At 41.0% G+C, this 25,523-nt stretch overlaps 2 protein-coding genes across 2 annotated transcripts in view; both read left to right on the top strand.

The window, feature by feature from the left end:
- Window positions 1–25,523, top strand: part of IPO11 (importin 11) — a 185,194-nt gene that overhangs the window by 119,793 nt on the left and 39,878 nt on the right. Inside the window, exons 27-28 of the mRNA XM_056112106.1 lie at window positions 4,107–4,228; window positions 25,413–25,508. Of these exons, the coding sequence (XP_055968081.1) occupies window positions 4,107–4,228; window positions 25,413–25,508 (218 nt within the window). The remainder of the gene's footprint in view (window positions 1–4,106; window positions 4,229–25,412; window positions 25,509–25,523) is intronic.
- Window positions 16,655–18,534, top strand: LRRC70 (leucine rich repeat containing 70). Its single transcript, XM_056112105.1, is given in 10 exon segments — window positions 16,655–16,709; window positions 16,712–16,783; window positions 16,786–16,978; window positions 16,980–17,083; window positions 17,086–17,129; window positions 17,132–17,188; window positions 17,190–17,237; window positions 17,239–17,736; window positions 17,738–17,851; window positions 17,853–18,534. Coding segments are annotated over 10 exon segments (1,764 nt in total). The 3' UTR covers window positions 18,432–18,534.

Genomic DNA, 25,523 nt, shown 5'->3' with positions numbered 1-25,523 from the left:
GCCATTTGTGTATCTTCTTAGGAGAAATGTTTATTCAAGTTCTTTACTCGTTTTTGAATTAGTTTTTTTTTAACTTTAGAACTTATTTTGGATGTTAACTTATCAGAAACATGATCATACTTTCTCCTATTCTGTGGGCTGTACTTTTACTCTGTTGACATATTTGGTGCTGCAAAGTTTTTTTTAAATATTCAAGAATTTCAGTTGTCAATTTTTTTCTTTTAGTAGTTCAGCCTTTTGTGCCATTGCTAAGAAATTGTTACAGAATACATTGTCTTTTTGTATTTGTGTTTGTGTCTGTGTTTTAGGGACTCACATGGAGTGGTTCGAGTTTTAGATTTTTCATTTAGACCTTCGATAGATTTTGTGTTGATTTTTTAATAGTGCATGTATATGATGGTAGGAGGTCCAAGGTCATCCTTTTGTGTGTGTGTCTGTTCAGCTTTCCCATTGGCATGTGTGGGAAAAATGTCTCTTTCCTCATTGAATTGTCTTGACACCTTTGTTAAAAATTATTTAACCATGTATGTAAAGGATCTGTTTCAGTATCACCAGACTATATATAACTCTTTATGTGATTATCACATTGCTTTGATTACTTATCCTTGTAGAAAAGGATGAAATCAGGAAGTATGAGTTTTCTGACTTTTTCCTTTCTTAATTTTTTTAGTTTTGGGGCCACAGCCCATTGGTGCCCAGGGAATACTCCTAATTCTGAGCTTGGGGACCACCACTCTGGTGGTGCACCGGGGACCTTGTAGGGTGCTTGGGATTGAAACCAGGTCAGCCATGTGCAAAGCATGTGCCGTACCTGCTGTACTATGGCCCCTGCCTTTTCCCTTATTTTGAAAGACATTCTGTCTGTTCTCTTGAGATTTTCTGTTTTTGCAAAAACATGTAAATGAGATTTTAATAGAGGTTCTAGTATATCTTTAGATCACTTTGGTTAGTATGAACATCTTAATGACATTAAACTCTTCAATCCGTGAACCTAGAATGAAGATAAATATTTCCACCTGCTTTTGTCTTTTCATCAATTTTTTATGATTTTCGTTTTATAAATCATTCACTTCCATTGTATGTTAGATATCACTGTATCACTGTCATCCCTTTGTCCATCGATTTCCTGAGCAGGCACCAGTAATGTCTCCATTCGTCCTAGCCTTGAGATTTTAGCAAGTGCCACATTGGAGGCTCTCTCAGGGTCAGGGGAATGAGACCCATCCTAGTTACTGTGTTTTGGCATATCGAATACACCACAGGGAGCTTGCCAGACTCTGCTGTGTGGGCAGGATACTCTGGGTAGCCTGCTGGGTTCTCCGAGAGCAAGGACCATATTGGATATAGCTTTAAATTATTTCACCCCCCAAAAGATATATCTAATAAATCACTTTAGCAAAGCAGAATACAAAAGCAAAAATTTATTTTTAAATCAGTTATTTCTATTCACAATGAACAAACTGGAAAAGAAATTGGAAAAACTGTGTCAAAAAGAATACTTAAGAATTTAACGATGGAAATGAATGATTTACATATTTTTGCAGAAACAGAAAGTAGTGTTGCAGCAACCAAGTCCTTGATATTTAACCTTTTCTCGTTTTTCATTTTTTCTTTCTTTGCTTTTTTAAGTTCCAACCTTTCTCTTCTAAAACTTACTAGTTATTTTTGGTGATTTTCTAGTGCTTTTTGTAGCTTACAGCTCTTACAAAATTTCTACTGAGCTGAAATTATTTGTTTATGCAGATTCATTTAGCAGTCCAGCCCATTCTAAAATCCTGTCGTGTGAGAATCTTATCACTATGAACACATGAACATACTGGCTCTTTCTCCACTCACCATGATTCCATTTGGGCCTGTGGTCCCCACTGGTTATAGGATTCTCTTGTGTTTCCTTTTGGGGGGCAGGATGGTGTGAACCTGGCGATGCTCAGGGTTTATTCCTGGCCTTCACTCAGGAATTACTCCTGGCAGTGCCTGGGGAACCATATGGGATGCCTGAGATTGAACCCGGAATGGCCACATGCGAGGCAAACATCTTATCCACTGTACTGTTCTCTGGCCCCTCTTGTCGTATTTTCCAAACTTAACTAATCTAAACTGCTGTCCCTGTTAACAATTTGGAGTGCTCATTAGCTCTGTCTTATGACCATGAAACACATTCCTGCTCTTTCCTTTCTTGTTGACATATTTATTTTGATAGGAAATTAATGGTAGACATGGAAGGGAAATAATTTCACAGTTCTCTGTAGGCTAGAGGAGGTAATCCCCAGTTCTCTGGTATGCCTCTTTCTTCTTGTCATTCCCATATTGTTTTAGTGTTCTATTTCATGGTGTTGATATTCAGAAAAAATTTTAAGAATATTACGCTATTGTTTTGGATTAGAATTCAGTTTTCTGCATGCTGTTGACCCGGGTTTGATTCCCAGCATCCCATATGGTCCCCTGAGCACTGCCAGGGGTAATTCCTGAGTGCGGAGACAGGGGTAACCCCTGTGCATTGCTGGGTATGACCCAAAAAGCAAAAAAAAAAAGCAGTTTTCTGGGACGGGAGCAGTAGTATAGTGGTTAAAGCATTTGCCTTGCACACGACAGACCTGGATTTGATTCCCAACATCCTGTATGGTCCTCTGAGCACCACCAGGAGTAATTCCTGAGTGCAGAGCCAGGAGTAACCCCTGAGTATAGCTGGATGTGACCCAAAAAGACAAAAAAAAGTAATAATCTGATTGGACAACTTGCTTCTGCTGTCTGTTCTGATACTAGCAAAGTTAAATTATCCATTACTTTCACTATGTGTATTACAGTCTGCCTGGGGGAAAAAACAAATCTCTCAACCCTCCCTTCTTCCCTACCCCCTCATCCCACCGCACACTAACCCCCTCCCCTCCACCCGTGCTGGGGTTTGAGAATCAGGGCTTCACACATGCTAAGAAAGTACTCTATTGCTGAACTATATCCCCAGCTTTCCTGTTCTGTCTTTTTATTCATTTCTTAAGTCATAATCATTTTAAGTCAGCTACATTATAACAAACTTAAAATACTGCAATTTGGAGTTAATGTGCTTGTCATTTTTTTTCTTTTTGGGTCACAACACCCGGTGATGCACAGGGTTTACTTCTGGCTCGTGTGCTCAGGAATTACTCCTGGCGGTGCTCAGGGGACCATATGGGATGCTTGGAATTGAACCCGGGTCAGACGTGTGCAAGGCAAATACCCTACCTTCTGTACTATTGCTCCAGCCCCTAAAGTGCTTGTCTATTATATGTAGCTGATTTCGGTTCAATCCCTGGCACAGAGCCAAGAGTAAATCTTGAGCACTGCTAAGTTCCTGCTAATTAATAGAGTAATAGTAGCTTAATGAATATTATATTTGTTGAATAGATTATACGATGAAACTTTTTGTTTTTCAGTTTTCTAAACAGATCCTTTGAACTTTGGAGTAGCACAATTAGAAGGTACATTTAGGAGCTTAGAATAGCTAGGAACAACTATTCAAACTGTAGGACTTGGTGCTAAATAAGTCAAAGCAATTTTTAAATTTCTAGGGTGAGAAATGCTTGATTCTGTCATCAAAAGCATAGTGACTTATATAAAGTTTTGGCTGCAAAGGTATCATTAAAAGTTAAAGTTTCTAAATATAGTTTATCAAAATCAAATGCATTCTATTAGCTTTTTTTGACTAAGTTTTAGAGAACTTTTTCAACAGTTTCAGGAAAAATAAGGGAATCTCATGAAATCAAGTTAGCTGGCTCTCCAGATTAGTTGGAGTCATTTTCTGACTTTTCTCAGTTATTCCTGCTACCAGAGTTTGCCCCAAATTCAGGTAATCAGGTCTTTGTTTGATAGGATAGAACTTTTTGGTTTCAGAGGGAAACATACCTGGCAGTCCTTTGTTCAAGGGTAATTCCTGACTGTGCTTGAAGGGATGGGGGTTGAATTGGGGTTGTTCTCATGCAGGACAAGCACCTTGAACCTGCTCTACCTTTCCAACCCTGGAATTGAACTTCAGTCAGACCTTACATGGCTTTAGCCTTTAACAATATTTGTTTAAAAAATAAATAACATTGAAAATATTTTAAGAGCCCTCCCCTTTTTCTATTTTTCAGATGGACCAACTTTTAGGAAATATGATTGAAATGTGGGTTGATCGTATGGACAATATTACCCAGCCCGAAAGAAGAAAACTTTCAGCATTGGCTCTACTTTCTCTTCTGCCATCAGATAATAGGTAAGCCAGTGGTTTTTTTAAAATTGCATTTTTTAAAGCATCCAAAAAAAATTAGTACTGTTTTTTTGCCATTGAAATTCCCCTATGCTCTGGACAGTACTGTTTGCTTGTACATGCATTCTGATTTTGTTAGTAGATGATGATGTGGCAAGTCTACATACAGAAAGATGTGACTGAGAGTGGCAACATTGCAATTTGTGTCATTGTATTCACCTCATTATTTTTTTTGGTCTGAATTTTCACTTTTTATAAGAACCAGATTTTATTACTTATAGACACACTAAATATATGACATTTAATGGAAATATCATTTCATGAACTATCCTCCTGGTAACCAAAACATATGCTACATACATGCTGAGGTTTTTTTGTTTTTTTGTGGGGGTTTTGTTTTGTTGTGGTGCTTAGTTTTGGGACCACACCCAGCTGTGCGCAGGGCTTTCTCCTGGCCCGTGCTCAGGGATCATTTCTGGCAGAACTTGGGGACCATATGTGGGATTGTGGACTGCATGCAGGCCAGCCATGTGCAAGGCAAGTGTCTTTCCCACCAGACTGTTGCTCTGGCCCCTGTGCTGCCTAGTTTTATTATTTATTTCAGATTAATGACTAAAAAAGTGTTTTTTCTTTATAGATGGAAGTCCTACACTTTGTAAATTTTGTTCATTTAATTTCTACTTTATTTTATTATTTATTGTTTTTTTTTATTTTTGGTTTTCCCCAGCTGTGTTCATGGCTTACTCCTGCCTCTGCTCAGGAATCACACCTAGAAGTGTTGGGGCAACCATAAATAGTACTGGGTATTGAATCAGGGCTGGTCATTTGAAAGGCAAGCAGTTTAACCCCCATACTATCTAATCCAGAACTATCATTTCTACAAAGCAAAAAAATACCTTTTTTTTTTTTTTTTTGCTTTCTGAGTCATACTTGACAATGCACAGAAGTTGTAGCACTGTAGCACTGTCCTCCCGTTGTTCATCGATTTGCTCGAGCGGGCCCAGTAACGTCGCCATTGTGAGACTTGTTGTTACTGTGTTTGGCATATCGAATACATCACGCGTAGCTTGCCAGGCTCTGCCGTGCGGGCGAGATACTATCGGTAGCTTGCCGGGCTCTCCAAGAGGGGAGGAGGAATCGAACCCGGCTCAGCCGGGCTGGCTGCGTGCAAGGCAAACATCCTACAGAAGTTACTCAGGAATAACGCCTGGCGTTGTTCAGGGGACCATATGGGATGCTGGGAATCGAACCCGGGTCACCTGCATGAAAGGCAAACACCCTACCCACTGTGCTATCGCTCTAGCCCAGAAAATACTTTCATTTGAACTTTTTCTTTTTTTTCTTTGCTTTTTTTTATTGCTGGTCACACCCAGCAATGCTCAGGGGTTACTCCTGGCTCTGCACTCAGGAAGTACTCCTAGCGGTGCTTGGGGGACCATATGGGATGCTGGGAATCGAACCTGGGTCAGACACGTGCAAGGCAAACACCCTACCTGCTATGCTATTGCTCCAGCCCCCTGATTTGAACTTTTTAAAGGAATGTTTATTTTCTTTGTTTTTATATATTGGGGGGTATTTTAATATTAAAGGCATAAAACCAACCTTCAGACTTGATACTGTTGGAATAATGATAATACTGTATTAGGGCTTTATATATAAAAGCTGTGAGTATTTATCGTCCATAAGGAAAATGAATACGTATATAAACTTATACATAAACTGAAGGCATAATGTTATTTAGACTGGAAATTCTCTTAAACATTAAAAATTCAGATTTAAATGTTAGGAAGAGAGAAGTTTGCTATGGGAATAAGAGTTTAATTTTATTATGTCGTGAATTTTTGTAAAAATTTTTTGGATAGTAGTGAATTCGTGTCATTTTTAAGTTATCAAGAAGGCGGTAATCAAAATGTGAAGAATCTGATTTATGGTTTAGGTTTTGTTTCTTTGGGTCACACCTGACAGTGCTTGTGTTGTGGACACCATGTGGTGGTGGGGATGGACCAAGGCCTTCCGTATGCAGAGCAAGCCCTACAGTTTATGCAGAAGTCTTTGGTCTGGTTCACTGGCCTGACTGAATTTTATAATGTCTCTAATGGATTAGCGATTAAAGAAGCATAGATTTACATATGGACAATGGAATGCTTGGAAAAGTAATCCAAAAAGTGAATTGCCCCACAAGCGTGCCACGTAGTCAGGGGCTCGTGACTTCAGGATGTTCTTTTCAGGTGTTCTAGTGCAGCCCCTCCAACCATCTTTCCCCTTACCGTGCCACACCTCAGAAAAGATGAAAGCCACTGACCTGCAGCCTTGGATGTGACTGATGTGCAGGACAGGTGCTGTTTAAAGGGATAAAAAGGTTGGGGAATGCTGCCCTAGTGAGTGGAGGTTGGCCAGTCAGGTGTTTGATCACCTTCCTTTTACGCCTTTCTTCTTTTTACAACTATGTACTTGTTAGAGTAGGGAGAAACTCCCCCCCACACCTCCATAGTGATATTTCCTGACTAATTTTCCTTGTAATGATAATATCTTGCTTCTGTTTCTTTTTATGTTTTGCAGTGTAACTTTTCCACTTGACTGAAATAGTAGATCTAGAAAATCATGGTGATAGTTTTTTTAAATTCAGCTAATTTGGAAAAGAATTGATTTTTCGCTTATTTTAGTGGGGTTTTTTTTTGCTTGTTTGTGTCTTTGTTTTTCAAATGCGAAAGTATACTCTCCGAAAGTATCTTTTCTCAAACATAGAACTGGGAACTTTTGCTCCAGATGATTATTTGTCATGAGAACTGCCCTGGGCGTTCGAGGCTGTGAGGCGACATCCCTGGCTTCTACCACTAGGTGGCAGTAGAACCTCCTCGCTCCTCTTCCGAACTGCCGGGCCTGAAGACTCACCATTAGGGGAAACCATTAAACACTGTTCTGTCTAACCCACGACTTCTGGTTCCAGAAACTTGACAGATCGTACACTTTATTTCACGATGCGGGGACTCCCAATCCATGTCCTAAGATCAGGGATCACTCCTTACTGTGTGTGGGATGGTTCGGTGCTTGAGTCTGTTAAGATGCTCCTTGGGTCAAGTGGGAACCACCAGGGCCACATCTGGAGGGACTGGGGAGGCCATGTGGTGCCAGGGATGGAATTTGTGGCCCCCTCCGCATGCAGGCCTGCCCTCTAGCCCTCTGAACTCCCTTCTCAGCCCGAATTATGTCCCAGCTTCACCTTCAAATCCTTTAGCTACTGTTCACTGAGTAATCACTAACCAAATTACTTTCTGTGCCTAAGAATGAGATAATGCCCTTAAATGATGCAGAAGAATTGTTAGAGGGCCAGAGTGACAGTATGTCTTGCCTTGCATGTGGTTGACCCCAGTATCATCCCTAGCGAAACCTGAGTCCAGAGCCAGAAGTAAGCCCTAAGTATTGCTGGACGCGGCTCCCAAAGGCCACCCCCGCTTTCTTTATATTTAGTTGGGAATGTTTTCTTTTGCGTATAGTGTGATGCAGTTTGTAGTAATTTCGGGTTTTGATCACTTCAATTTAACTGGGTGAAAAAAAAATCCTGTAGTACCTTATTTGGGGCCTAGGCTGTGTACGTGTATTTTTTGTTTCATATTATGGATTGTAAGCTGATTTTATTCCCATACACAGGTGCCTAATTCGAACTGGTGGATGTTTCTAAATTGAATTTTGTTTAAACTTAATAATAGGGTACAAATAGGTCCGGTTTAAGAGAATGGACAGTTGATGCCAGATTGCTTGTTCACTGCTTTTTCCATAAAGCAGTTTGGATAAGAGGTGATTAGTTCTTAGGCTTGGTGATTTCTTTTTTTTTTTTTAATTGTTTTTATTTTATTTTCATGATTTTTTTTAATTTATTTATTGAATCACTGTGGGAAAGGTTACAAAGCTTTCAGGTTTATGTCTCAGTCATGCAAATATCAAACACATTTCCCTTTACCAATACTTATTTTTTACCCTGAAGAACCCCAATAAAACTCCACCCCCCACCCCTCCCCGTCCCTGTGAGGCAGATGAATTCTAGTTAACACTCTATCTGCTTTGATTAGATTCATTGTTTCAATAAAAGATTCACCACTATTATTTAGAGTTTACCTCCCCCCCCCCCCCCCATCAGACATGCTGAAAAAGCATTGTGAAGTAATTTGCTTTCTACAGCTGGGTTCAAGAATTAAATGTTGGTTTTGGATTTCTGCTATTTTACCTATTGACCCTGGAAGTATTTCTACTGAAAGTCAGATAGTTAAGAAATTGGTTTCTGTGTTCTGGAGTCGTGGCCGTGCTGGACAGCCGCTCGCAGGGGGCAACTGGTGGCCTCGGTAGGGCGTGAAGGGCGGAGCGAAACGCCCCCCTTCCCATGAGGTTTTAGTCACCCCCACACTCCCGGCTCATACCTGCTGTCCACAAGGCTCCCATGTGGCCGCCATCTTTCTTTCCAGAGAGGAGAGGGCGAATGGGGCAACACCCTTTCCCCTCCGGCAGACTTGATGGGCTGGATCAACGCATAGTCCGTTCACTTTTCTGCTCCAAGCTGCTGGGTTCTGCATTAAGTCCTTGTGCTTCTGGGGCCATGGCCGTGCTGGAGAGCCGCTCGCGGGGGGTGACTGGTGACCTTGGTAGGGCGTGAAGGACGGACTGGAACGCCCCCCGACCCATGAGGTTTTAGTCGCCCCCACTCCCCCAGCTCATACCTGCTGTCCACAAGGCTCCCATGTGGCTGCCATCTTTCTTTCCAGAGGGAGGAGGGCGGAAGGGAGCAACACCCTTTCCCCTCTGGGCAGAAATGATTGCCTGGATTAACGCATAGTCCTTTCACTTTTCTGCTCCAAGCTGCTGGGTTCTGCATTAGGTCATTGTGCTTCTGGGGCTGTGGCCGTGCTGGAGAGCTGCTCGTGGGGGCAACTGGTGGCCTCGGTAGGGCGTGAAGGGCGGAGCGAAACGCCCCCCTTCCCATGAGGTTTTAGTCGCCCCCACACTCCCGGCTCATACCTGCTGTCCACAAGGCTCCCATGTGGCCGCCATCTTTCTTTCCAGAGAGGAGAGGGCGAATGGGACAACACCCTTTCCCCTCCGGCAGACTTGATGGCCTGGATCAATGCATAGTCCGTTCACTTTTCTGCTCCAAGCTGCTGGGTTCTGCATTAAGTCCTTGTGCTTCTGGGGCCGTGGCTGTGCTGGAGAGCCGCTCGTGGGGGGCAACTGGTGACCTCGGTAGGGCGTGAAGGACGGACCGGAACGCCCCCTTCCCATGAGGTTTTAGTCGCCCCCACACCCCCGGCTCATACCTGCTGTCCACAAGGCTCCCATGCGGCCGCCATCTTTCTTTCCAGAGGGAGGAGGGCGGAAGGGAGCAACACCCTTTCCCCTCTGGGCAGAAATGATTGCCTGGATTAACGCATAGTCCTTTCACTTTTCTGCTCCAAGCTGCTGGGTTCTGCATTAAGCCCTTGTGCTTCTGGGGCTGTGGCCGTGCTGGAGAGCCGCTCGTGGGGGGCAACTGGTGACCTCGGTAGGGCGTGAAGGACGGACCAGAACGCCCCCCTTCCCATGAGGTTTTAGTCGCCCCCACACCCCCGGCTCATACCTGCTGTCCACAAGGCTCCCATGTGGCCGCCATCCTTCTTTCCAGAGAAGAGAGGGCGAATGGGACAACACCCTTTCCCCTCCGGCAGACTTGATGGCCTGGATCAATGCATAGTCCGTTCACTTTTCTGCTCCAAGCTGCTGGGTTCTGCATTAAGTCCTTGTGCTTCTGGGGCCGTGGCTGTGCTGGAGAGCCGCTCGTGGGGGGCGACTGGTGACCTCGGTAGGGCGTGAAGGACGGACCGGAACGCCCCTCTTCCCATGAGGTTTTAGTCGCCCCCACACCCCCGGCTCATACCTGCTGTCCACAAGGCTCCCATGTGGCCGCCATCTTTCTTTCCGGAGGGAGGAGGGCGGAAGGGAGCAACACCCTTTCCCCTCTGAGCAGAAATGATTGCCTGGATTAACGCATAGTCCTTTCACTTTTCTGCTCCAAGCTGCTGGGTTCTGCATTAAGTCCTTGTGCTTCTGGGACTGTGGCCGTACTGGGGAGCCGCTCGAGGGGGGCAACTGTTGACCTCAGTAGGGCGTGAAGGACGGACCGGAACGCCCCCCCTTCTCGTGAGGTTTTAGTCGCCCCCCACACCCCCGGCTCATACCTGCTGTCCACAAGGCTCCCATGCGGCCGCCATCCTTCTTTCCAGAGAAGAGAGGGCGAATGGGGCAACACCCTTTCGCCTCTGGGCAGAGATGATGGCCTGGGTTAACTCATCCTCCGTTCACTTTTCTGCTCTAAGCTGCTGGGTTCTGCATTAAGTCCTTGTGTTTCTGGGGCTGTGGCTGTGCTCCAAACTTAACTCTGATTTTCAGGGAGAAAGATTGGGTGGTTTACTTCTCATTGATCACTTTGTATATAGAGAGGTTTTGAGAAAAAGTCCTCGTTCCCGCATACTCGAGCTGTGTTTGTAGAGGCTTCTGGTCACCGGGGTTCCATGTGGGGGAGGCGGGATGCGGCGCCTACTCCATCTGGAACTTGCCGGTGATCTCGGCTCTTTTTGGAACCTGTTTTTTCTTTTTTTTTTTTCCTCTGGGATCCCGCACCCTCCATGTGTTCCTTCTCTTATGCTGAACGCTTCCTTGGTGATTTCTTTTACGGTTGTATAATTTATAAAATGTTTTGGAGGGGATGTGTGAGTCATCTAGCTAGCAGTGCTAGGGAACCATATTCGGTGCATTAGCCCCTAGAGAGTGCAGGGTGAAGGCACCATATATGCATTGTCTCTCTCATCCCCCATTTTTATGCATATTTGAACTTCTGGCAATTTTTTTGAAGAGCCAGACACACTCCCTTCCCCAGTCTCACTTGTGCAGAGTGCTGCGGTTTTAGAACTTATGGAAAAAGTTTTGGTTTTCCCTTCCATATACAAATTCCTTTACCCTTAGAACATGCCGTAGAATTTAAATGCTCTCTCTCTTCCTGATGTCAGCCCTATAAATAAACGTTCTGCAGGTTTTTTGTCCCTGGTATGTGGTAGGACGCACTTTGTGTGTTGAGAATACATTCCACTTCACCTTTGAGGCAAATTATTGTTCATTGTATTGTGGTTATCTTGCAGCAGTTGTTTATTTTTTACCTGATCCCCTAAGAACTTCCTGAATGCTTGTGAATTTGGGACTTCATGCAGTGCTTTCCTCACAGATATGGTTTTGTGCCCTATCACTGATCTAGCTAATACATGACTTTAAGCTTATTTTAAAAATACTTTCGGGGCTGGAGGGATTTGTCAGCGGGTAAGGCGTTTGCCTTGCATGCGGCTGACCTGGATTCAATTCCCAGCATCCCATATGGTATCCTGAACACCTCCAGGAGTGATTCCTGAGTGCAGAGCCAGGAATAACCCCTGGGCATCGCCAGGTGTGACCCCAAAAAGGCAGGAGGGGGGACGACTCTGATAGGGGCCAAGTGAGAGTACAGCAGGTAAGGCACTTGCCGTGCATATGGCTGACCTGGGTTCAGCTGACCTGGGTTCAGTCCCTGGCATTCAGTATGGTTTCCTGAGCGCCACCAGGAGTAATTCCTGAATGCAGAGCCAGGAGGAACCCCTGAGTATCAGCAGTTGTCATCCCAGTCCTCCCACACATAACCTACCCCATGCCAAAAAAAAAAAAATCACTAACAAAGAACTATCATCGAATAAGATTGCTTTAAAATTTTAGCACCTCAGTTTTTTCATGTTTCAAAAGTGGGGCATTGATCCAAAAAGGCACCTGTGGGTTATTTTGAGGATAATTTAGAGAATAAATATATATGTGATATCTGTTGAAATGGTGAATTCATATGATCACTTAATAAATAATATGTGTTACTTTCAGTCATTAATTCTAGCTTCTGACAGTTATTCCTATTGCTTTGTAGCAAACATTTTGACTGACTGTGTAAAGGTTCCCACTTAGACTTTCCTGAGCTTTCCCTCCTTTGCTGTAAGACCATCCTCCATTCAGTCCCTCCAGATGTAACCAGTGCCAACTTTGAAGGCAGATGCTATCTACCAATACTTTTTTCATACAGATACACTGACTTGGTGTTCATTTTTCTTGATGAATTTAGTTTTAATGTAGTTTAATGAATTTAAATTTTAATGTAGTTCCTTCCACCTCCTCGTTAAGAAATTGGCAGGTAATTTTATCTCATGAAACGGCTTTTATTGACTTCTCTTGAGTTTGCCAAATGTGTTATTTAATATTATTGTTAAATGTACATTCAGAGACCTGCACTTTGCTACTCTTGTTAGCATTCATCTGTGATAAGTTCCTTATCTTCCAGATCTGTTGTAGATCAAGAAAAAATGTTTGGGGGCTGGAGCGATAGCACAGCAGGTAGGGCATTTGCCTTGCACATGGTCGACCGGAGTTCGAGTCCCAGAATGTGTTGATACCTAAAGTATTAGATTATTTTAAGACAAGATTATTGTTAAAGTGTCGGTTACTGTGGTTTGGCAGTGATTGGTTGACTCTAAAGAGCAGCAACTCCTAGATGAATAGAAAACTGAATTAAGAATTTCTGGATATCAAAGTTTTATTGGATATCAACCTATAAAGTCGGTATATATTTTATATCTGGTGGGGGTTGTGTGCTCCCAAGTGCTTAGGAAGCCTGATCCCCACTGTCATTGCTGGCCAAAGAGGCTGGCGGTTCATTGGCTTCTTCGTTCTTCAGTGCTGGGTGTACCTGGGCAACCTATGGGAGGGAGGGTATGTGGGGGTTTGGGCTGCACCCCATGATGCTCGAGGAACATTGTGTAGATTGACCAGGTCAGGTGTATGGCATGTATTCACTCTCAGCCTCTGGTAATTGTAATCATTAGTCTGGTTGTTGTCATCACATTAGTCCTCAGTTTTATTTTATGAAAAAATAGGAGATTCATTCTGTTGTATCATTTTCCCGTGGTGTAGTTTTTTGAAATTTTTTATTTGTAAGATCTAATAAAAAGTTTTTCTGCTTTGGAGATTGGAACAGAGGGCAAAATTAATGTTTCAACGATTTTGTAATTTTTTATTTACACATAATTTTATTCTGATTTTATGGAATCTTTTCTGTGTATTTTTCCAAGCTGTAAAGAAGGAAAAGATTTTCCTATATTTTCTTGAGTCCTTGGCTTAGATGAAAATTAAGCTTCCTTTTGATAATTTTGCCTTTACAAGTTTAAATTCTTTTTAGCATGACTTTTGTCTTTGGAGAAAAGGGTGTTTCTTTTCTCTTGTCATAGGGCAGGCACCTGTCCCATGATGGGTTTATGACCTGATTCCCTTTGAGGTCATCAAAGAGAAGCTCATCTTTGAGTGCCCTTCCTCCTGCTGCTTTCTCAGATTCCTTCAGCTCAAAACATTTAATGCATGAAGCCATTGTAGTTTGGGTAGTGTGTCCTGAACTCCATGCAATTCCTTAAGTTGTGTGATGTAATGAGAAAGCTCCGAGACATGCTTCATTCCATGTTCTATGTTCATGAAGTACTGACCTAATGGACTTAAGAAATTTTTCTTCCATTTCATCTTTACCTCCAATTTATATCATTTTCCCCCCCAATAGGGGTCGTTTTCCAGTATCTTTAGTGATAAAATTGTCAGTTTAATAATAGCTAGTCAAAAGGGTAGTTGTGAGAATTGTAAATCATATGATTTACAATTTACATGTGATCAAGATGCTACCCAATGAGCATTTATTGAAAAGGTTTCGCAGAACTCCCCTAAATAGATGTCTTGTTTAAGTTCCCAGTTCAGAGGCCTGACAGGCTGAGAGGATTCTTGCTATTCAGTCAGTTGTGCCCAGGAGACGAGAGGTCTCGCCAGCGCTCCATCCTGCCTCTCGGTTCCTAGAACTGACCAAGGAATCCTGGCTCTCAAATTTAGCCCAGCAATATCTAGCCTATGCATCTGCCACCCAGGTTTCTAGAATTAACCCCACTATTCCCTTCCCAGGATAAGCTTAAATTGTTTTAATATAATTTATTTTCTTTACCTGAAAGACTCAGAACATTTTATGTTATCCAAATTAGTTTATATATTATCTTTTTCATGGGATTGGCTCCAAACATTTTATATATAATGTACTTCCTCCCCAGAATAGGCCAACACGCCTCCTGCTTGCACCCCTCCCAGGACTAACTAATCTCTGAAAGCAGAAGCTTCCGCCTCAAGCAGCCCAGAACTATACCAGCTTCCCCTAGGATTGCTAGATGAAAATCTTTTTTGGGGGAGGCTTCCACTGTTCACTCTAAACAGTGAACTATTCTCTTCTATATAATTGCTTAGCTTTTGCCTAAAATTCTTTTATACCCTGCCACTCAGATTCAGATGGGGGGTTTAGCAGTTCAAAACCCTTCATTTATGATTTGTTATTGTCCTAGGAAGTGCTGTATTTGTAAAGACATTTTATATGGAAAATGTTTACATTAATTTCTGAAATAGTTATTTTGAGGTGAAATAAAGTTGCCCCATTATCAAGATAATATATGATGCATTATATTTTATTACTTACATTTTAAGTTTATTGCTAATGTGTTAGCAATATTGCTAATGTATTAGTAATATTAATTAAGATTAGAAAATTTAAGCAGTTAGAATTACATACTGCCTAAGCAGTATGTAATGTAATCCTATTCTTAAAATTTTATACACAGGAAAAATTCATTTCTTGATGATTCAGACTAATTTCAGTGCCTCTTTTGCTTTTCCCGACTTTTCTTGCTAAATACCAATGTCAATAATTCGTAAACAAGTTTATGTCATTTTATCACCCACTTCAATGCAGTATATTGAAGTAATATATTGGTAAAGATCTATATATTTTTTTAAAATTTTTATTAGTGAAACACCATGAGGTACAGTTGTAGATTTACAAATTTTTGTGCTTGGGTTTCGATTATACAATGATCAAACACCCATCCCTCCACCAGTGCCCATTTTCCACCACCATGGATAATATCCCCCACCCCCACCCCCATCCCCCCATCCCCCCCTGCCTCTGTGGCAGGGCAATCCCCTGTGTTCTCTCTCTCCTTTTGGGTGTTGTGGTCTGCAAAAGAGGCATTGAGTGGCAAACATGTTCAGTCCATAGTCTACTTTCAACATGCATCTCCCCTCCTGGGAGGATCCTCCAAACACCCTTTATTTGGTGCTCCCTTCTCTATCTCAGCCGCCCTTTCCCCCAGAATGCCCGGCTGGCCTCTAAGCCCAGATCTATATTTTTTAGGTCCAGATTTTTTAATTAAAAAGAGTACCACAGGGGACAATAACAACATTGTGTTTACAATTTGAAATTGCTCACTCTATTGCTAATTTTTAGTAAGGAATAAGGTTGAAGTCCCTAATGTATATTCAAAACTATGTTTTTTGTGTATTATTATTCTATTACTCAACAATATCTATTTCAACTTGCTTTTCCTACTTAGTAGTTATCTGTTGCTGGGGCTTATAGTATTTGTTTATTCTTAATATTTCAAAATTTCAGATTTTGTTTTAAAAGATACACTTATTTTTTTAATTAATGATAATTTTGTGTGTGTATTAGGAAAACTCAAATTAACTGCATTTTGCGAAAATAGGTTCCTGAGATTTCCTTACAACAATACTTTTGAAACACAGATAAAATTGCTTCCTGTCTCTCAGTTTCCTGTATCCATGGCAACCTCTGTTTTACACACTGACTGTGGAGGAACCAATGTGAAGAGCGGTGTTTCCTGAGCAAACTGTGACTTTAAAAAAAAAGGTGGATGGGTGGAGGTCAACAGTGCCACAGAAAGAGATGGAGTTTAGAAATGTCGCTCTGCAGATTTAGAAAGAAAACCTTTACTTGAATCAGCCGAGTGTTAATAATTTGAATTTCCTGTTCTTGGTAAGATAATTTCAATATGAACTTTCAGCTAAAACAAAAAATAAGTTGGTTTTATGAAAAACTTTAGAGAGTTTTATCTGTTATGAGTTTGTGTTTTCAATAATTATAAATGTTATTTAATTAAAATAGGGATTTAGGTTAATAAAGGGACATCTATCCAAAAGCTGCCATCCGTAGAGCCTCATCTGTTGTCTTTACTGCTGTGGTCTGCTTTATTTTTTAATTAACTTAGCAAACATTTTATTTTGCGTATCATTAAATTTGAGTTATCTTTTTGTTAAACAGTGGGTTAATGGCCTGGAGGTGTTAATAATTGTAGAACATGGCCCAAACTCTTATTTTATGTGATCATGGGAGCATAGTTTGCTGCTCCTAATGAAAATAGAATATAGAAATCTCGTATACTAAAACTTAAATTTTAATAACTTGTTGGTTTAAAGTTACACCTTCTCTTTTGTAACCAGTTCTGCTACGAACAACAAAAAAACAAAGACAGGGTTATGCATGGATTACATTTTTCTCTGCCCTGCCTACAACTGTTTCTGTATGTTGTCTGTGTCTGGTGCTATTATATCATAAAGAGATATTTGTATGTCAGTCCATTCACCAGCTTTGAACTGGGAGACAAATTATTGTCCTAATTTAGGCCTTTCAGGTATATCTAAGAATTTTGCTTTTTAAAGTATACTTTTTCTGAATTAGAGTAGAATAATATATTTCATAAATTAAAGTGAATTATGAGGGCTTCGTTGTCTGTGTATATCCAAAAGCCTCTGTTAGTAGAGGCGCCTATATTTTCTATATCTAAATAATAGTTTTATACAACTTACATTCTGGAATCTATGAGGAACTTTCTAATGTTAAATTTATATTTATAATCTAATCTAGTTTTCTTGCAAGAGAAGCATTTAATAATTTAGTTTTAGTCTATGCTTTAACGTACAAAGGAATCATTTCACTGTCTTGGGGAATGATATTGCTTTGTTGATATGATTGCTTTTCAGATACTTGATTTATCAAACACTAAAATGTTGAAGGATATCAGACTCAGGCTTTCAGCAGCTTGGAAATCTGGATTGTTTGTTATCTAGAAGCTAGTAACTTACTATCAAATGCTTTTGAAATATATAATAATCTTAAAGGACTGTCTGAAAATCATTTAAAAGATTTGTCAGCTTGGAGTTATCTCCTCCTGAAAAATTCAAGAGTTAAAAACATAAGTTGGAAGAGGTCTTGTAGAGTTACCAGTGTTAAACATCTGGTCTTAAGTCACAGTGCTTTAAAAAATTTAAGTGCAGTAACATAGTTGTTAAAGAATTTAATTTGCCTTTACATGGATAGAAAAATACTCAGCATTGATAATAATACCTTTGAAAACATGGGAAAATCTTTGAAGATCCTTAATCTGTCATTTAATAATCTTACAGACTTACATCCAAGGGTCCTTAAGCCATTGTCTTCATTGACTCATCTTCAGGCAAATTCTAATTCTTGGAAATGTAACTGCAAAGTATTGGGCCTTCTCGACTTGCTAACATCTTCAGCCATTACATTAAACTTCTGTTGTCAGAACCCCACCCCATTCAATGAGCGGCTGAGCATTGCATTTTATTAAGTGGACTGAGTTTACAAATTGTGATACATCTTCAACAAATGTACCCAGAGCTTGGGCTGTAAAATCTCTTCACATTCTTCACAAAGACCACTGCGTTTATGATGGCCTGGCATAAAGTAACCACAAGTGGGAAACATGTGGAAAACATTGAGAGTGTCACTTTCTGGGAAGGAGTTCGCACTTCACCTGCCAGTACGTTTTCTCAAGAGAATACCATTGCTAAGCCATTAGAAACTACAGCAGTATTACCTGTGCAAATACAGCTTACTTCTGTTAACTGGAACTTGGAAAAAAACAGTGCTTTACCGATCGATGCGGCGCCAGTGTCAGGGAAAACTGTTTGTACGCAAGAAGTTGAAAAGTTGAATGAGGCTTTTGACATTTTGTTGGCTTTTTTCATCTTAGCTTGTGTTTTAATTATTTTTTTGATCTACAAAGTTGTTCAATTTAAACAAAAGCTAAAGGCTCCAGAAAACTCAGGGGAAAATAGGCTTGAATACTACAGCTTTTATCAGTCAGCAAGGTATAATGTGATGGCCTCAGTTTGTAACACTTGCCCAAGTTCTCTAGAAAGCCCTGCTTTGGAACAGATTCGGCTTCATAAACAAATTGTTCCTGAACGTGAGGCACAGGTCATACTCTTTGAACATTCTTCTTTATAATTCAACTAAATTTTGGCTATAAGAAAACTTCAATAACATGGACATAACAAAATTAAAATCTCCTTAGAGAACTAGAAAATTTATTTGAAAATACGATGAATGGTATGAGCTTAGTACTAATAAAATGTTTAAAGATAATTTGTGAATAGTGTATTCATTCAGAAAATACTTTCTTTGATAAGTATTGTATTAGGTAATAATAAAAGCTGAACTTTCTGTGTCTGAAGTACTCTACTAAATACTTCACTTATCACATTTAATACTTTAAAACGCTTAGTAGGGTAATACTAGCTATGCTTTATAGGCAACAGAACCTAGACAGAATAGTTTAAGTAACTGTTCAATATTTTCACAACGTGTGACGCTTTTTAAGTCAGCCTTATTTCAGAGTGCCTGCGTCGAATTTCTTGCTGTCCTGTTGCTTAGGATTGTAATTGTGGGCATATAGACATGGCTCTTCATCTCAGCAAAATTTGAAATCTAGAGGGAGATATGTGGTTATTGTAGAGTATGATAAGGACCATACTTGGAGGTGCTGTCAGGTAGAATGTGTGGAAGCGGGAGAGACTGAATCATAGAGGGAAAAACAGAAACTAGCGCAGCCCAGAGAGCAAAGAAGTAGGTTAGAAATAAAATATGAGAAGATTGAAGAAAGAAAGAAAATTGAGTTTCAGAAAACTGAAGTTCAGTATAACTGAAGTTTGGATGGTGAGTGATATTTGCAGATAAAAGGAAATACCAGATGATCCAAGGTATTCATATTTTATGTATTTCCCAAGGGCATCAGGGAGTCAGTGAAGGATATTAAGGGCTTTTTTGATATTACATTTGTCCTTTACAAACTACACTCTTTTTCGGAAGGAGCAGTAAGTCTGGAGACAGGATTAGTTGGGTGTGTTTCTGAATCCTTAATTCAGGGGAGAGGTCTGAGTATCCTGGGTAGTAGCAGAGAAGGTAAGTGAACAGTTATACTTTGGAAGTAAGTTATTTTGTAAGAAAGTAAGTTACTTTCCAAATGAGTTACTTTAGAAGTAAGGGGGACGACCCTGGTGCTCAGCAGAAGGGGAGCGGGTGAGGGAGAATTCACAGATGTTAGGTTATGGCATGGGCACCTTTCTTCATGGGGGTGGGGAGTGGGCGTGGCTTTGAGGCCACACCTTCTGGTTCTCAGGGGCCATTCCTGGCTCCTTCGGAGTGACCCCTGGTAGTACTTGTGGACCTTGTGTGGTGCCAGGGATTAAAACTAGGGCAGCATGCAAGGCAAACATATTAACTCCTTAACAATGATGACATTTAGAATGGAATAAGAAGAAACGTTTTCTTTATGTGGTTTTCAAGCAAAAGCTTGTACTATAGGCAATACTACATTAAAAAGGAGATGATTAATGGGTGACACAGACTGTTTGGAAAAGACATTTGGCTGAAGAAATAAACAATGCCTGTTAGGGATTCTTTTTTTTAAGAGACTTGATAACTCAGGCATTGGGAATATGTGCTCACCATTGTAAGTGTTGTGTGTGCCCAGGCCAGCTCTGAGGAGTTAATGCCATGAGATCTAAGGTTCTTAGGAGGCTGTCTACAATGAGAAAACATGCCAGCAGTGCCTCAGGTGTTCAGGTTGCTTATTGAGGACCAGAAAAATCATTGTGAAAGGGTTGAAGGCGTAATAAGCACATCAGAGTCAGAAAGTGAAATTAAAAAAAAAGAAAAAAAGGTGGGGCAGGGAGATAGCGCCTGAGTGCATGCCCATGTATGCCCACCCAGGCACCACCTAGTCCCCCACCACCTCTGTGCACACCCTTCTCCAGCTTGACAGGAAGGGGGAGGGGCAGGGATGAGGAAAAGACGAGAGAAAAGAGCTTTTCTGTCGTGTTAATGATAATTTTTTTTTCTTTTTGGGTCACACACGGTGATTCTCAGGGGTTACTCCTGGCTTATGCACTCAGGAATTACTCCTGGCGGTGCTCGGGGGCCATATGGGATGCTGGGAATCGAACCCGGGTTGGCCGCGTGCAAGGCAAACGCCCTACCCGCTGTGCTGTCGCTCCAGCCCCAATGATAATATTTTTTAATTATCATTAATTAATTAAAGGGAGATGGCTCAAGTGCACCTGGAATGCATACTCTGCATGCAGCAGCCCTCGGTCTGATCCCTGTTACTGCATGGTCCTGCCGGGCACTGAGCCAAGAGTAGACCCTGAGCTGTGAGCCCAACGTCCCCGCCCCTGTTCCCAGCCCCACTCACCGCCTTCAGAGAATCTGTTTTGAAGGGACCTTTTACAAATACAAAAGGAGAAAAACAGTGACTTCTTAATACTGTGTCAGTTTTCCATGAAAACGGATCCTTTTAATGATCAGTATCCGTGTTATATTGTCATTCCTATGGGAGTGTACTTTCCCTAAACTGAAGACTTAATGAGAAGTAGTTGAGGTGCATCATTTAAGGGGTTTGAAGTTCAGTGCTCTTAAGATAATATTAGGTATTGGGGGGCTGGAATAATTGTGCAGCAGAGTGTTTGCCTTGCATGCAGCCAACCTGAGTTCAATTTCAGGACACCTTGTAGTGTTCCCTGGAGCCACCAGGAATGTGAGCCCTTAGCACAGAGTCATGAGTAAGCCCTGAGCTCTGCTGGATGTAGCAGGAAGAAAAAAAAAGATAATTCCTGGGACTTTTATTGATCCCTCCCATCCTGCTCTTTCTCTTCACTTCTCCCTTTCCACTCTTTTGTTCTAAATTGCTCTCCTCCTTTTCGGTTTGGGCCATAGTCAGTTTCCGCCTCTGTGTTCTTGAAGTCTGTTCCTTACGTTCTGGAGCACTGAATAGGTGAGCAGACTTTTCCCAGGCTATGAATTAGCCATCAGACCCCCAACTTGATCTCTGCCACTTGCATTTGTGCGTCCAGTGCCATATTCCAACATTCCATTAAAGAAAAAAAAATACTGACTGAGGTTGACTCACTTCCCGGATGGAGCAGAAATAAAGCTGAAGGTAGGGGAGGGTATGGAGGGGAGCAGTGAGCCTCCTGATCACATGGCAGCATTTTCCTGTGCTGGTCACCTGACTGATTTATAAGCTGAGTAAGCTTGGGCCAGAACAATAGTGTTTCTTCCTGAATAGCATGGCACAGACTGAGTAGAGGTCAGACCTACATCCCCTGTTTTTTTTTCTTCCTTTGCTTTTCTGAATATCATTAGCTGTTCTTTACTCTTCCTTTCTTTCTTTGCAGAATAGTTTTTACTGAAAGAAATTTAGAGAAACGTGAGGGGACAGAAAGAGAACATGGGCTTCTCCAGAGGGGGAAAACCTGCTCTTAATTTTCTTGACTTAGTTTGGTCAGTTTAGTGATTCTGTCTGTGAACTTCCTTTAAATCACAGTCAGGCTCCTGATCTCATCCGATTTCTCTCATAAATCTGTCAAACTTTATTTTGATTCCAGCAAGATCATTGAAACAGTCTTATTCTTTATGCAAAAGTGGTCCTTTTGGGCTGGGGTGATAGCACAGCGTATAGGGCGTTTGCCTTACACGCGGTCGACCCGGGTTCGATTCCCAGCATCCCATATGGTCCCACCGAGCACCACCAGGAGTAATCCCTGAGTGCAGAGGCAGGAGTAACCCCTAAGCATTGCCGGGTGTGACCCAAAAAGCAAAAAAAAAAAAATGGTCCTTTTGGTGGGAGTTTTTTATGCTATCTGTTCTATAGCTTGGTTATCAAAAATCTCTTCTCAGCTTCGAAAGTCTAGCTCATGAACATGCATGTCTGTGTTGGGACCCAGTGCTCAAATATCTTTATCATTTAGTCATTCCGCATATTTCTAATTCATTTTTTTTGAATATTGCAGAGATGAACTTCGCATCACAGCACTGACAAATCTATATGATAATTTGAAAGGAAACCTAGAATTAAATGCATGCCTTCTTCACTTCCTTGTAATTAAACATTCGCCCACATAGTCAGAACATAGTCATAGTCAGGTTGCCAGATATGTGTTAGGAAAATCCATGATCAGCTTTTTGAGAATACACACAAATTAGAAGTTCCGTTGATTTCTCATGATGTTTCTGTTTTTCCTAGAATGTGTGGGGTTGATGCCTCAAGTAGAGAGAGCAGCTGGGTGTGCATTTTATCCCTAGAGAATACTGACCCAGAGACCCAGGACAGAGCACTAGTTCACAGAGCTTTTTTCTTACACTATTGGCAATCAGTGGCTGCTGTTTTAAAAAAAGAATTACAAGCCTGCTGCCTTAGCATGCTATGATTAATTTGGGTTGCATTTCTTGCTCTGCAGTGGGAAGGGAAAATGACTGTTACCAGATACCAGCCCACCAGTTCAGCCTGTGTTTTATATACAAGGAGAAATGAGCTAGCTTCAGTCGGATCACAGTTAGTGGGTAAACTTAGTGCAGTGTCTTAGCTTTCAGGGCAAGCACATGTGCAACTCTGGGTTTGATCCCCAGAACCAACTGTCTCCTACCCCCTGGTCTTTGGGGAGAGTATATAGTCACCCTCGCAATAGTAAAGGTAAAGGTAAAGGCCCTCCCGTTGATCGTCGATTTGCTCGAGCGGGCCCAGTAACGTCTCCACTGGAGACTTTGTTGTTACTGTGTCTGGCATATCCAATACTCTCGGTAGCTTGCCGGGCTCTCCGAGAGGGGCGGAGGAATCGAACTCGGGTCGGCCATGTTGGCCGCTTGTAAGGCGAACGCCCTACCCGCTGTGCTATCGCTCCAGCCCCTCGCAATAGTAGCAGGGAGAAAATAAATATTTATTCAGTTATTTATTGTTCTTCTAGTTATTTTTTCTTAGGATATTTCTCAGTGAGTTAAATAAGACAGATTGTGGTTCTTCCCTTAGAAATTTTTAAGTTTTTATGTAAAGAAAGCATCTATCCATCTATACCCTGCAATAGAATATTATAGACAGTGACATCTCCTTGTTATTATTTTTCCTATATGGTGACACAGTTCTCCAAAAGAGGATTGCATTAGAACGTACTGACAGAAGATTTTAACTTTATGAATGATGGGGTGGGGGGTGAACCTTGGGAACACTTGTTGAACATTGTATCAGTGCAGTATGGGAAACACAGTATATCCCCTTTTAAGTTCTCTACAGCAAGAGTTAAGATTTATTTGTTAGTTTCAGATTTAATAGGATAGTTTAGTGCACCAGTGGTGTGCTGTATGTCTGTTTTTGGTATCAGGTTTATATTTGATAACATAGCAAAACTTAGCAAAACTCTTTTAAGCCTGTAGTTTTGACAGTATATAACTATGGCCTAGCTCAAAGTATAAAACATTCTTAGTGCCTCAAAGTTTCCTTTGCCTGGCAACCACCAAGTATTTTTCTTCTTCAGAAAATAATGCTATTTGGTAGCCTTTGAATCTCATTTCTCTTAGCATAATTGCTTTCTTTTTTTTTAAACATTTATCCAGATTTTTACATGTATGTCTGTACTTTGTTGGAATTTATTGCTGGCCTCCATTCCAGTAACTTGTGTCCTACTTCTTTTAATCCATTCATTTACTGGTGTACATATGGGTCATTTGTAATTTTCTATTATTATGGATAAAGCCATAAATGCTCACATATAGACTTAAATACATGTTTTAATTTTGGTTAAATAAGCAATTTATTTAATTAAATAAACAATTATTTGGTTAAATAAACAATTGGAATTGTTTCATTATAGAGTTTTTTAGGCTAAGAAATTGCCATGTGTTCTCAAAAATAAAGTGCCATTTTTTAAATTTTTTTTTTAATCCTTGCTAGGAGAGGTTCATTAATTTTTCATTTTTGCCAGTACTTGACATTGTTCACCCTAGTTATTTTATTTTATTTTTTCTTTTTTGGGTCACACCCTTTTTTGGGTCAACTCCTCAGGAGTTGCTCCTGGTTCATGCACTCAGGAATTCCTTCTGGTAGTACTCAGGGGACCATATGGGATGCTGGGAATCGAACCTGGGTCAGCCGCGTGCAAGGCAAACACCCTACTCACTGTGCTATTGCTCCAGCCCCAGTAATTTTATATTTTATTAAAATCCTACTGTGTTGTTTGTAGAGGTAGTACAGCAGGTACTTGCTTTACATGCTGCTGACGCAGGTTCAATCCCCAGTACGTCATATGGTCCCCCAAGCCCTGCCTACAGTGATCCTTGAATGTAGACACATACATGAAAAAGAAAGGGGGGGGAAGGTGTGGGGCAGAGAAAGTACAGCAGATAGGATGCTTGCCTTGTACGATCTGGAAACCTGGGTTTGATCCCCAGCACCCTGTGTGGTCCCCTGTGTTCAAACAGGAGTGATCCCTGAGCACAGGGATAAGAGAAAGCCCCAAGCATCACCAGGTGAGGCCCACAAAAAGAAATCCTACTGTGGTTTTAATTTTTCTAATGATTTTAGACATCTTTTTAGATACGCATATGCTTCCCTCCGTCCCCTTCAGATGCAAGTTATCTGTGTGCAAGGCAAGAGCCCTCACACTGTACTGTCTCTCCAGCCCTCAGATTTTGTTATATATTCAGTGTCCATGTCCTTTTCAGATATGTTTTATATATATTTTCTCCCAATGAATGTTTTTTTCATTTTCTTTACAATGTTTTTAGAAGAAGATTGATTTTTTTTAATCTCCCAGTACTTTTGTCTATTTTTTGAGATATGAAATTTACACACAGAACTATTAAGGTAGAGAAGATTAAAGTATCTCTTTTCTATTTGGTCTGTTCTTCTGATACTTAAACATACTAGCAATCTCGTGAAGCATATTGTTATATGCAACATACAATCCTGCTTTAACAAAATATGAAAGTTTTTTTTGTATTTCAAAACTAAAATTTTTCTTCATGTTCAAGAGGATAATTGATTGTGTGAGTGAGTGTGTGTGTGTGTGTGTGTGTGTGTGTGTGTGGCGGGGAGTGAGGGGCCATGAGAAATATCTGCCAAGAGTCCCAGTTTAATGTTTTTTTGCTCTTTCATTCCAGTGTTATCCAAGATAAATTCTGTGGGATTATAAACATCTCGGTGGAGGGTCTGCACGATGTCATGACAGAAGATCCTGAAACAAGAACTTATAAAGAGTAGGTGAATCATTG

The sequence above is a fragment of the Sorex fumeus genome, unplaced genomic scaffold (genome assembly GCF_029834395.1).
Source record: "Sorex fumeus unplaced genomic scaffold, SorFum_2.1 ptg000015l, whole genome shotgun sequence".
NCBI classification, from domain to species: domain Eukaryota; kingdom Metazoa; phylum Chordata; class Mammalia; order Eulipotyphla; family Soricidae; genus Sorex; species Sorex fumeus.
Note: the sequence above shows the minus strand (reverse complement) of the source record. Positions and strands in the feature narration are given on the sequence as shown.